The sequence below is a fragment of the Indicator indicator genome, chromosome 7 (assembly GCF_027791375.1).
Source record: "Indicator indicator isolate 239-I01 chromosome 7, UM_Iind_1.1, whole genome shotgun sequence".
NCBI lineage: Eukaryota > Metazoa > Chordata > Aves > Piciformes > Indicatoridae > Indicator > Indicator indicator.
Window position 1 is genome coordinate 11398373 of NC_072016.1, and position 12992 is coordinate 11411364.

At 48.8% G+C, this 12992-nt stretch overlaps 1 protein-coding gene across 1 annotated transcript; it reads right to left on the reverse strand.

The window, feature by feature from the left end:
* Window positions 1-1430: 1430 nt before the first annotated feature.
* Window positions 1431-7596, reverse strand: MFSD13A (major facilitator superfamily domain containing 13A). Its single transcript, XM_054382449.1, has 8 exons — window positions 7432-7596; window positions 6891-6970; window positions 5706-6155; window positions 4713-4830; window positions 3664-3760; window positions 2766-2937; window positions 1987-2180; window positions 1431-1831 (listed from the first exon to the last, which is right to left on the reverse strand). The coding sequence occupies exons 1-8, from the start codon at window positions 7594-7596 to the stop codon at window positions 1578-1580; spliced, it is 1530 nt and encodes a 509-aa protein (XP_054238424.1). The 3' UTR covers window positions 1431-1577.
* Window positions 7597-12992: the final 5396 nt, after the last annotated feature.

Below are 12992 nucleotides of genomic sequence, written 5' to 3' on the forward strand. Positions count from 1 at the left end.
ATGCAAGAAAAAAATAAAAATCACTCAGCGATACAGAAAAGATCATCTTTAATTTATGAAATGAAGAATCATTCTCAAGTTTTGTTAGAATAACTTAGTGAACCACTAGAGAAGCTTGGTGGCAGGAATGTCTTGGTCCAAGACAGCAGGCAAATGTCCTGAGGCAAGATGGCTGGCTGGTGGGCTGGGATCCCAGATGGAACCTGACACTGAACAAACAGCATGGCCCTCAGCATGTAGCAGCCTCCAACTGCTGCCTGCACTGCCACTCCTGCAGGCACAGGAAGGGCAGAGCTCTGCTTTGACACATCTGCCTACACCCAAACACACTGCAGGGATCAAGGAGACATTCCCTCACCTGAGGGACCCCCTTGGTGACCACCTACTCCAACTGTCCCCAGCCAGAACCAGGGAGACCAAGCCACTTGCTCATCTCTGGTCCGTGTCTCAGCAGCCAGAGGAGATGATCAAACCCTGGGACACAATTTCAAGTAGAGAGGAGCTGAGGTGTTTGCCTCACGGACAGAGGTAAAATCTCAACCCTATGACTGCCCAGCATAGTCAGACAGGCTCTGAAGATGAATCAAAGGCACAAAAGCAAGACCTGGTGTCTTCTCCAGGCTGTGCTCACCCCCTGCAAGAGGGGTGGGCACCAGACTGTCTCACTGGGTCAAACGGGACAGACCTGGGGAGGGAGGCACTTCCACTGGCTGGATTAGGAGCTGGTTCCTTGACCTCCCCAACAGGCCCAGCCAGCATGAGAGGGGGCTCACTGCACAGCTGTGTGACAGCACTGGCTGGACAGGGCTGTGGAGGGGAGAGAAGGAATGAAGACATGCAGCAGGATGCCAGAGGAACTGTTCCAGCTCAAGGCTTTGAGCCTAATTCAGGCCCAGTATCTTTTCCAGCCCAGCCACAACTCCCTCTGCAAGGCCACAAAGGAGGGAGCCTCAGCACAGAAGCAGCGCATCCAGCAGAATCTGGCTGTGCAGGATATTGTCCTGGTAACAAGAAATGCCTAAGAGTAGGTTTGGTCCAAAAAACACAGTACTGTATGTGGGAATGGTTGTATCAGCTACTCTGAAAGGCCTTCAGGCTCCTCTTATTCCTGCTCATGCAGCCCTGCACTCAGCCTGTCTGTCACTTGGTCCCTCAGGAGCCTCCCATTCTGCTCCCCAAAGCCTCAGGGCTCTAGCAGGGAAGAACTCCCTGTGCTGCCCCCTCCTGCTCAGCCACAGAGGCAGCGGTTCCCCAGAGCCATGCCCAGGGCAGAGGCTCTCTCCAGCACACACTGCAAAGCAGCACTTTTCTCCTGGGATAAGCAGCCCTCTGTTCCCCAGGCCATGCTAGGATGAAGTGTTCTTGCTCCTGTGGCCAAGCAATCTATCCAAGGCCCCTCACATGCTAAGCTTCTGTGCCTTCCCCTGCAACCACCTCCTGGAATCAGTAAACATTTGCATTACAGCATTTCACAGTTGAACCACAAACATCAGGGTTTCTCAGCCCACCATCGCCACACTTAGCCTGCTGTCCTGCACCAGCCTGGAACCAGCAACACCCTGGGGGCTCAGGCATCCCTAGATCGTTTTGATTTCTGGTGCTCGGCCTTGTGTCAGGCTTTGGCGCTGAGCCTTCACCATCTGCAGATGCTTCCCGTGCAAGCTGAACTGAGACCAGCTGACGAGCTGCAGCAGTGCACACGTGATGGGTACGAAAACAAGGAGGTAAAAGCAGCCCTGGCGAAGAGTTGGCTCCAAGGCTGCATCAGACTCCAGCTTCGGCTGAGCACTCACCACATTGCTCAAGGGGTTGCGCTGGAAAATGTCGTAGCCTGGTGTCAAAGAAGAGTTTGTGAGACTGAGAACAGTGGGGATGGACCCTTGTCCATTCTCTCCAAGTGACTAGCCTTGGAAGTGCAACTGGAGGACACTGAACTCACAGGTCTGCCCTCTCCTAGCCAGCTGGTTTCCCCAGGAGCATCCTTACCTGTGTACGCGCACAGCAGCCAGGTGCCGATCAGAGGGGCGAAGGTCTGTCCTGGTTTGGTGACCAGAGCCACCATCCCGAACAGCAGCGCTGAGGCTGCCTGCTTCCTGCGGTTCAGGACTAGATCTTCATCCACCAAGTCAGTCACAACCAGGTTGAGCAACTTACAAGTTCCTTCTGTGAACACCCGGTTGCTGCAGAACAACAGGCAAAGAACCCAATAGGGGCATCCAAAAAGATGGGGAGTAAATGACAGATCAGAGAAAATGGAGAGAGGGTGAGAAAGGGTCCCCTCCACTTAAAAGAAATTTCAGAAGGCCTGGTTACAGGAAGGGAATGCTACTAGCAATAAGCCTTGTGTACCCTGCAGTGATGCCTTGGTTCAGTCCTGACCTACTGCAGACAGGCCTGGGGACAGCACATACTGGCTCAGAGGCTAACAGGCAGCTGCAACACACCTGAGGGCTGTCACCCCAGGCAGGCTGCAGAGGTGGAGAGCAGCTCAGCACAGTGGCTGGGAGAGGCTGCTGCAGGCTGTCACCAGCCCTGCTGGGTGTCTGTTTTCCTGAACACCACTGCCCCCTCACTCTACTGCAGGCACAGCCTGTGGGTTCTGCAGTGACTCATCTCATGGTCAGGTGCTGTCAGAACTGGGAGCCACGTGGCTTCTGTGTGACGCTGGCTACTGTTTCCTGTCTCCCACTCCTCTCTGTAAACCAGTGAAGTCATTTCCCTTCCCAGGTGACAGAGGGCAGGGGAAGGGAGTGCTGCCTGCCTACCTGGCAATGAAGATGCAGAGCAGATACACCTGATCAGGTCCTGCCAGGAGCATGACAACACTAAGAGCCAGCTTCAAGAAGAAGAGTCCTCGCACCACGGCGTAAACCCCACAGCGTCGGCAAAGGGACAGGAAGTAGAGGTTGTTGAGATGAGGGGCAATGTAGGAAACACCTGAGCAGAAAGAGGCACAAATAACTTGAGAGACTTTCAGCATCCACCTCTAAGATTCATACTGAGAGAGAGCGAACAAGGCTGGTTATTGACAGCAGGGCTGTGGGACAGAATATCCCCCACATCCATACAGAAGCCTGCAGCAGATTTATTTAGTGGCTTTGTGGCCCAGCACACGTTCTTCCTACAGAGACACTTCCTTCCATCAACCTCACAGGCAGAAAGAAAGAAAAGCCTTAAACAGTGCCACAGAGGGGCTGAGTCCCAGCTTGGAGCAGAAATGAGATGGACAGAACAGTATGACCAGACCTGGCCCTCATAGAGCCCTCCCAGGGTAATTAGGACCAGTGCCCTGGAAGTCTATGGCAGCCTGGAAACAGTCCACACGCCACAGAGAGAAAGGGATTAATTTCAGGGTAGTGTTCCCTACTGCATCCTGGGGACACTACGTGCAGCCACTAATCCTCAGAGCAATACCCCCAAGGAGCCTAGGCCAGAGTCCAGCACATTGGAGTCATCACCATTAGAAAAGGCTCCAAGTTATTTCTGTGCCCAGGAAGGAAGATTGCAGAGGTCTCAGGGAAGCACATGGGATGTGTACATGTGTGAGTTATCAGAGCCCAGAATGTGAGCATACCTCTTCCCACATGAGGTCTGGGAAGAGCAAATCTAGACTCAGGCCAGGTCCTAATCTGGCTGCTCCCTCCAGTCCCACCAGAGACTCACCAAGCAGGAAGGATCCAGTGGAGACAGAGATCTGGTCTGACAGCAGGTGTTCCAGGAACAGAGGGAAGAAGTTGCTGTTAAAGTGGCAGTGAAAAACCTGTGAAGGCAGCATGCAGATAAGCTGGTCAGCAGGAATAGCAGTAAAAGAGAACAGAACAGAAAGAGAACAGAAAAAAGCTAACAGCCCTCTGGGCTCTGGTATCCTAGAAGGCCTGTGCCAATGACCATGCAGGAGGGTCCTGGAGTGCTTCAGCAGAGCTTGGCTGTGGAGTTTAAGACCCTGTAAGGCTTTGAGACTGCACAGCTGCAATGCCACAGGCCATGCTGGGGTCAGTACTGCTTCCCAGCTGCAGGGCACCTGCTTGGTGCTCAGTGCTAGCGGGGCAGGTAGGGCAAGGATGTGACAGCAGTGATCACAACAAGGGTTTGAGGGAGACAGTAGCACAGCAGGAGAGAGGTAGCAGCTGTCAGGAGCACAAGGATGAGGCAGCAGCAAGGCTTGAACACACAGACACAGAGCAGAGTCAAGAGCCTGCCTGACGGGAACTGAGGGATCCCCAGGGAGACAGGAACCATGACTGCAGCATGCAAAGCTGGTCAGGCTGCCAGCATTTGGTTGCAATTACTGAAGAGGATGAACAGAAATGGCAGCTGGGAGGTGGATCCAACTGGACAGTGAGAACAGTGATGTAAGCCTGTGAGAATGAAGGAGAAGACAGTGCTGACAACCAAGGCTGCAAACTGCACTCCTGAACTTCTCCCCACCATGAGCCAGACCTTGTGCTTCTGTACCCCCGATGGGCTGCCCAGAGCTCAGCCAGCCCCTGTAATGCAGCCTGTGCTGCAGAGGGAGGAAGGTGCACCCCACAGCTTGCTCAGGAAGCATCCATGGGTCACGAGGAGAGCATGTGTAGGAGGCCCCAAGAGCAAGTGGGTGTCAAAAGCACCTCTGCCCTTCCTGGGGAACTTGCATACTGCTGAATCACCATCTCAGACAGCCAGAGCCAATGCTCATCCTCTGAATCACACCATGCTGCTGCTGTGCCTACCTGGACGAGGTTCATGCAGACAAACCAGAGGAAGTTGCGATGCCGGGAGAGCTGCTGGAGATACTCTGCCAGGGTGATCCTCTTCTCCTGGGGGACAGAGAGTTTCTCAATGTACAGCCTAAGGGAAGAACAGAAAAAAAGATTGCAACCACAAATCATACCAGCTTTCCCTGCAGAGATGCAGAGCTGTTTCTTCTCAGCTCCCATCCCAGCCTTCCCTGGACCAAATGAAAACAGCAGTCTGCAATGCTTGCTTATTGCTACCAAGAGCCACAGGCAACAGGTATCCCAAAGAATATTTGTCTTCCAGATCTAAAGCTCCTGTTTCTGCCCATAAAAGCGTTCTCCTAAGAGCCATTCCACTATGCATATGCTTGTCTTCCAGATCCCTGTGGTTAGCTCACCTGGCAGATCTCATCAGGACCTGTTGTGTTAGTACAGGATAGTGCTGGCAACTCATAACAAGAGGCAGCAAGGGAGGCAGCCCAAGGAAAAGTGAGAGAGCTGAACGGGAAAAAACAGCTGCATCATGGCCTACCAACAGCCCAGCCACTATCACTAAAATGAGCAGCATAAAAGACATTCACTTGTCCAACAGGAAATGGGCACCAAGGTGCTCTCATGCTCAAGCAGGAATGCTTTCATGATAAGCTGCTTTTAACATTTTGGCACTCACAGGCCTCACTGGGTGCTCTATATATTAACTCATTTCACGTTCCAAACATTGGATGGCCATACAGCAGGTCAAGGCTTTGCCTCCAATTTGGCCAGGGGGTGTCACGAGATACTTCTGTCCTATTTTCAGAGGGCATGAGAAGCCAGTATGACAGAGATGATTCTGAAAACTGCATCAACAAACAAGAACCATAGAGAATTAACAAAAATTTGCCTCATTCTGGATCTTCCCACACATTTAGATTGCTGCAGTGCATAAAAGGACTCCTCAGACCTATGCAAGGCCTTTGCTCCACCACAAAAATCAGTGACACTTACTCTTTTAGGGTTGATTCTTGGTCCCATTTTGTTTTCCCATCAGCCTGAAAACGCTGGCGGAGTAGCTGCGTGGAGAAGGTAAAACCAACGATGGAGCAGAGGGCCAGCATGACGCAAAATATGCGAAAGGAAAAGAAGTCCTCTTTGTTCCACACTGCATAGGACATAAAGACAGAGAGGGAGCCTATGGCACTGAAGAGGGAGCAGTAGAAGTTGAGGCTAGTCCTGTCTTTTGCTGAAACAGCCAGGTCTGCAAGCAAGGCGTTGTGATGGAGGTCAACCATGGTGAGAAAGCTGTCGTACATGCAGAGGCAAAGAAGGAACTGCAAACCAGGATGAGCCCAGGCGACCCAGAAAGCCAGGAAAGAGATGGCAAAGAGGGGGCCATTGTGGCTCAGTGCTTTGAGTCTCTTCAGAACTACTTCTGGGGAAGAAATTTCTGCTCCTGGCCTGCAAGGAAAGACAAAAACTTCAGATGCCTGGACCTGTGTGACCACGTATTCTCCCTCTCCAAGGAAGCTCTGTACATGGCATAGACACAAATACAGTTTTTGTTCGTGTAACGAGCATCCATATCAGATGCCTTCACTGAAAATGAGTTCAAGAAGGCCAAAAAGCATGAAGGGATTTTTTTTTTCTAAGCAAGTCTCTCCCTGCTAGCGCTGCATTGCCTGCCCTGCACAATGTAAATTATTTCAATGAGCACTTAAAAAGTTTTCACTGGAGGAAACCACACCATGATTGTCATTAAAGCTTGATGTAAATAGGTGAGAAATGCTAATGGCCAACAGTGACCTATGATTCAGCTTGTTTGGGAACAACTGGTCTGAGGCATTCCAGGTAGAAAGAATGGCCCTTTCCCTACCTTGTGTCTCCCAAACCACATGCAGGAACACCTTACTAAAAGGCCTGAGGTTTTAGGTGCTCATATTTTAGGTTTTGTACCACTCATCATTGCTAAGGGTTAGAGCTGCACCTAGTCAGCAGATACATCCTCTATACAGCTGGGTACTGAAATAACATGCAAAGAGCACTGAATTTCTAAGAAATCAGGAAAAGCCATTTAAGAGTTCCATGCCTCAGTAACCTTTCCCATGTCATCACTTTAAAGCTGCCAATTTCACATCATCTTCCCCAGAGACTAAACAAATTGCCAGCCTCTGCTGAAAGTTGAACTTCACTTACTGCTGTGTGCTAAGGAACACCCGGTCACTCAGCCAGCCAAACAGAGGGTCATTGAGGCTGTTCCAGATCAGAAACACTGTCTAGGAAAGAAAACAAGACAATGAAACAAACCACAGGACAGGTCATGCAAAGCCTGGGTTCTGTAACTGAAGCAAACAGTGCTGAAAGAGCACTTGGAACAACCACCAGGAGCCATCCCAGTGCACCCTCCCCACCCCATCGCTGCTGTGCGATTCCCTTATCTGGAGCAACTGCCAGATCAACACAGTGAGGCCAGTGGTTTTCCCTGCTTGTGAAACACTCTGATGTCCCCAGAGGAAAGGCAGTCTTGTGAACAAAGTCTCTGGGTTTTCTGTCCCAGCTTGTTCTCTGTTCATGTAAGCTGGCAAAGCCAAGTGAGCAGGCAGAAGTCTCCCTTGCTCCCTCTCCCAAGGGGAACTCTGCTATTGCAACTAAGGCTCTTCACACTTCTAGCAAGGAGTGGGTTTTGATTTCAGAATTTTTTTATTTAACAGAGCAGAAGCCTTTGGAAAAGACTAACCTCTCCTATCCAAAAGGATAGTTTATCAATCTTGTAAATAGAGACAAAGGTGTCCACGTAGTACAGGAGGAATACGTTGTGCAGAATGGAAACAAACAGAGACAGGGACCCATAGATCACCGCAGTGTGCAAATTGAAAAGACAAGCCAGGAGTCGCAGCTCCATCTTGGTGCAGTTAGTGTTCAGCTCCCTTGATCACCTCCATTTCACATGGGATGTCTTTTCCCAACACCTGCTACATCTTTGTTGGAGCCAATCCATTGTTGCTCCTGCAGGAGAGAAAAAAACACAACAAAACAAAACATAAATGAAACCAGGTTCAGTTTCTTAAATGAACTAAAAGTTGAATTAAATTAATTGGTAAATCTTTGTCTGCAGAGATCAGAATTCATATTGCTCTGAGGAGGTGTTCCAAAGTGGATTGGAGGGGATTTGAGGGACTAAAAGCTGTCTGCTGCACTAAAGCTGTTTTACTAAGCTGAGGCCAGGCTGTGGGCTCTGGAGGGGACAACTGTCTCCTCCTGAGCAGGCTGCCCTCTCCTTTACCTTGTAATGTTCTTTGTTATCCAGCAAGCAGCTGATTAGGTCTTTGCACCTCTTTAAAGGCAAGGTCACAGGAGGAATCAAGCTAGACAGCTGTAAACAAAGCAGCCTTTCGAAAACACACCTAGGCATTGACATTTTTAGCTACCCCTGCAAATTTTTAGCCAAGTAAAAATGACCAAAATCATGATGTAATCTCACACGTGCACGCTGCTTTCCCCAGGCAGTTGCAGCTGACTGCACCTGGGCTGGCTCACATAGGAGTTATTTATAGCAGGCAGCATTTCAGCCTTGTGGCATGAAGAGACATGACCAGAACATGAGGGCATGCACAGACATGCTGCCATCATGCAGCAAAGGCAACCAGAAGTCACTTAGCAGCTGTCCAGGTCATCTTGGAGTGGCCTGAATTTTAGGGTGCCTGAAATAAAGATGCTTTGGCTGGACAACAACATATATGGAAATACAGGAAGTGGAAACAGCAGCCTGATACCAGAACAGGTCACTGTATGTTCACAAGGGGATGAGGTGTGAGAGAAGGACTCCTCACAGTGACACTGATTGGATTTCACAGCCAGAAGGTGGATTATCATCCTCACCTGGTGTACTCTTGTGATTTTCAGACTGATTTTTCAGTCCTCATCTCAACACTCAAGTCACTACCGAAGGAAAAACACAAGACACCACTTCAGAGACACTTGTGTATCTGGTGAGATGTTAAGGGTTCTTAAATCAATGTAAGTCAGATTCTCCAGCCCATGTTATCATAAGAAGCCCTTTTCACAGCATATTCATGATGGGTGACAACAAGGGCACTACCCTAACACTGTCAAAAGTAAGATAAAAGGCTGGAAGTCACTCCTGTTTCTGTCCTCCAGGGTCCTGCAATCACATGTTGTGGGGACTTAACAAAGCAAGATAAGAATGAGCACATCAGAAATGGGAAACTATATACCACATCAGCCTTCAGGCTTGCAACATCAGCTGCAGCAAATCCAAGCAGAAGATCAAAGGGAAGAATAAACGACTGGGTACGAAATCTGATGAAACACCAAACCCATTCAGCATTTCCCAGAAGCCATGAGTCTGACCACTTCTAGGCAAGATCAGAAAAACAAAAATAACTGTCCACTTTGCCTAGCCCAAAGAATTCCTCAGAAGGAGCAGGAAGAGCATTTGTTCCAATCAATTACATCACTAGATTGAAACTGCACATCGGCCCCACTTCTCGCCAACGTGCTAGACCTCAGCTGGATCCAACTACAGAGCCCTTGTGGAGCTGAGCCACCATTCTGCATCCTCACCATGCCAAAACCCACAGCCACATGAAAAGAAGACACTGCTTGGAGAATTCAGCCAGACAATGAACTTTTATAGGTGTAATTAAAAACAGACAAGCCTTAAGGGGAAGCTGCATTTCGTGTGGTCATGAATTCAAAAGGAACCAAGAATTTCTAATGTGTAAAGACAAAGGTTAAGAAGAAAGGATAACTAAGACAACTGACCTGCTGACAAGTCCTCTGTCTCTCACCAAGATCCTTCTGTGGAGGACTGGCTTAAGGGCAGCTGAAGGCACAAGAGTGCTGGGCATTCCCATGAATGGGATGAAGAGCAAGGGGACAGCATTGTTTTGCACTCTGTGAAACCACAGTGTTTACACATCTTGACCACTGCCATACATCTAACTTCACTACAAACTTCCTAAGACAGAGATGAAGGAGATCAAAGAAAGGCAACTAAAGTAATCAAGGAAGGGACCAAGGCACCTGCCTGCTGAGGAAAGACTAAACAGCTGGAATTCCAGGCAGAGAGAAAAGGCTGAAGGCCTAGTCCCCTGTGCAGTGGATAAGGTGAAGGTGCAGCTGTTACACACCAGGGCATGAGAACTGGGAGAACTCATTGTAACTAGAAGGAAATCAGTTTAGAGCACATGGAAATGCTTCTTTAATTGTCAGATAGCAAGTATCTGACACATTCAAAGGATTAGACAATTCATGGAAAACAGCTGTACACAAATAGCTACTAAGGGCAACAGGCAGGGAAATTCCTTCTAGCATCCCTAATCCCAGAGCTGTGCATGCTCAGGGTGGACAAATGGAAAGGCCACCATCAGTGACCAGGCACATGCTCTCCCTCTAAGGAGCATTGCCTGCTGCTGCTGTGGGGCAGAATGTGGGGTGAGACAGACCGATAGTCTGACCCACTAGGGCAATTCTTAACCTGGAGTGACTTTGCTACCCAAAACCTGCTTAAAAGCAAAGCCCACTCAAGGCTCGGTCCTTAGTGCTGCACTTAACACTGCACCCATCCCATAGATGCTCCACTAAGCCCATGTTGCACAAAGCACAGCTGCTGAAGTTTCCAGAGACACCTCACTTTGTAATTTATATGCTATGGCACTATTTAAAAAAGGGTGACATTCCACTTCCTCTCCTCCTCCCTCCATCGCTCCCTCCAGCCAGCTGACATTTGTAAGTGATTTCACTTTGCTGGGACAGGTGTTAGGTCATGTTATACATGGGCTTTTCACCCCTCCCCATCTGACAATGTGCAGATTAAAAGAAACAAATCATAGTTGTCTAGAAAAAGTAGGTTTTTGCTTCTATATCCAAAGTGCTGTGTTATTTAAGCTTGCCACACTGCTATTTGCATAACCTTTTCCTTGGTAGGGCGAATTACTCATGGAGTATGTCAGAACTTTGTAACATCAAGCTTTAAGTAGTAAAGGGAAAAGGAACTGCAGGAGGGAAGAGCTATCATTCCTGCAGGCTGAACTTCTAAGGCACACATACATACAGCCATAAGCTCGTAAATTAGAAAGCAACTAGCCTGTATTTTAGAAACTTCCACCCACGCATCTGACATCTGGCACTGCTCCTGCCAGCGACATTTGCAGATCTTATCTTTTTTTGAGAAGAATGTTTGAATGTTGGCTACCAGGAAGGCACTGCCTTTGTTTGAGAGTGCTGGTGCTGAGCAGCTGGAAGCACACCACAGTTTGGGGCTTGCACATCTGCTCCAGCTTCCTTTGCCAGCTCACAGCTGGATTTGTGAGTCATTGCGTCCCATGGCAATTCGGCAACCCTGTGGCCTTACAACAAGGCTGAGCTCCAGCCTTCCACAGCTGAAGCTGCTTGTAACTGAGTTGGCAGCAGAGCCATATACATGAATCTCAGCCCAGGCAAGTCTTTCAAGCAGAGCCAGACAATTCCTATGTGCTGAAGCTGTCACTCAGGAACTTGAAATAATCATCTGCAGATCTGACCACAGTAACCTGATGACCCTCCCATTCATTCTCCACGTTGTGGGTAATGCAGGGTGGAATACCCCAAATACAACTTTGGGCTATGTCTGTGCTTGCTCCAGCTGTCACTACGCTGCCTCTGCTGCATATTCTAGATTTTGGGTGGCTTACTAGCTCAATCAGAGGGCCAGACAAATATGCTAGCTAAGTGTCTCTGCATCTGCAACACAATAAATCCACCAGATGGATAATCCACTCCACAAGGGACCACATTTCTAGACATTTGTCACAGTCAGTTAGGTCTGGGCTGCTGCAAGTCCAGCTGAATTCACAGGCAGGGCTGGAGCTGCACCTGCAAAAGAGCTGCTGCCTTGTGACCCATCAAAGCATAATGCCTGGTGCTGGGCACATCAATCTCTCCCAGACCCTGTAAATGACATTCTCAACCAGCAGAAACAGTCATGGATGTCTTCACCCTGTCCTGCGTCAGGGACAAATCTGTTTTGTGAGCACAGACCAGGTTCTACATCCTGTGCATGGCACCCCAGGAAGCCTCTAAAGTACAGACACCCCAGAGACTACTCACCTATGGAGCTCTTTAGATTTTGGCAGGACTCTGTTCATTAAGAAGGGAAATCCCTCCATGGAACTACTTCACCGAATGAAAGCCCCTCCAGGAAAACTTCTACCTAGGCACACACTCCACAAAATTTAGGCTTCTCTGACCAAACTCTGATTCTGTGTACCCTGTTAGAGGTGAATACATCTCCAAGACTCTCAGTTTTTTCCACTGTAGTATTTCTGGAATCCTAATGCCACATTCCCTCACATCATCCACTTGCTAACAGAGTCTCTTAAGGGAATACCAAACACGATCCCATACGAAGCACTAACCAAGTCCCCAACAGCAAACTCACAGCAGCCTGGTACCTGAACACTAAAGCAATGAAGCCTTTGAAAACCTGCTAACACCTGGGTCAGGCAAGGAAAGCTGTCACTTTGAAGAGGCCATAAGGGCATTTCCCAGTACCATTTACCAACAGTCCCAGATGCCTCCCATACCATGAGAGGTTTGGAACACCTTCCTTATTACAGGCAATCACATGCTTCCATCAGGTGCTTCCATCACTCCTGCTGAGTTCATACACACAAACAGAATTGCAGCACAGATGACAATTAACATCTTGAACCAGCTGGTGGTTTCTGTGGAGCTATGCTCCAGCAGAGCAATCTCGTTACATCGGATCTCATTCCCTAATAAGATTAGGCTTAATGAGATTACAAGGTTTGTTAATAGAGGTAACTGGGTAGGTCTCATAGTCTTGGAGTCTGGTAAGGCATTTAACTTAACAGCACCTGCATCCCTTTGTAAACAATTCATTGTTTTACAGTGTAAGGAAAACGTATTACAGAAAGAACTCACTCCCCATGATGTTACCATGAGCGTAAATGCAAATTCTGTAGCATACTTCTACAGCACTGGTATGGGGACCAGTGCCAGGTAACTCTGGCCTCAAATTACAGATTTGGGAGTAAACATGAAATCCTTACTGAAAACAACTCCCAGGAGTGGAATTCACAGAAGCTAGAAAAGGGGATTACTACACAGATAGAGCCTGTCCTTGTTAAGGCTTAACAGGAAGCACCAGGTGAGAAATCCTTTTACTGCTCTGCCCAAGAAGCAACAACTGGGAGTTTCTGCTATGCCATCTCCATCTTCTCACCAGGGAGACTTCATCTGTGCAGCCTTTCAAAGACACAGTCACCTCTCTCA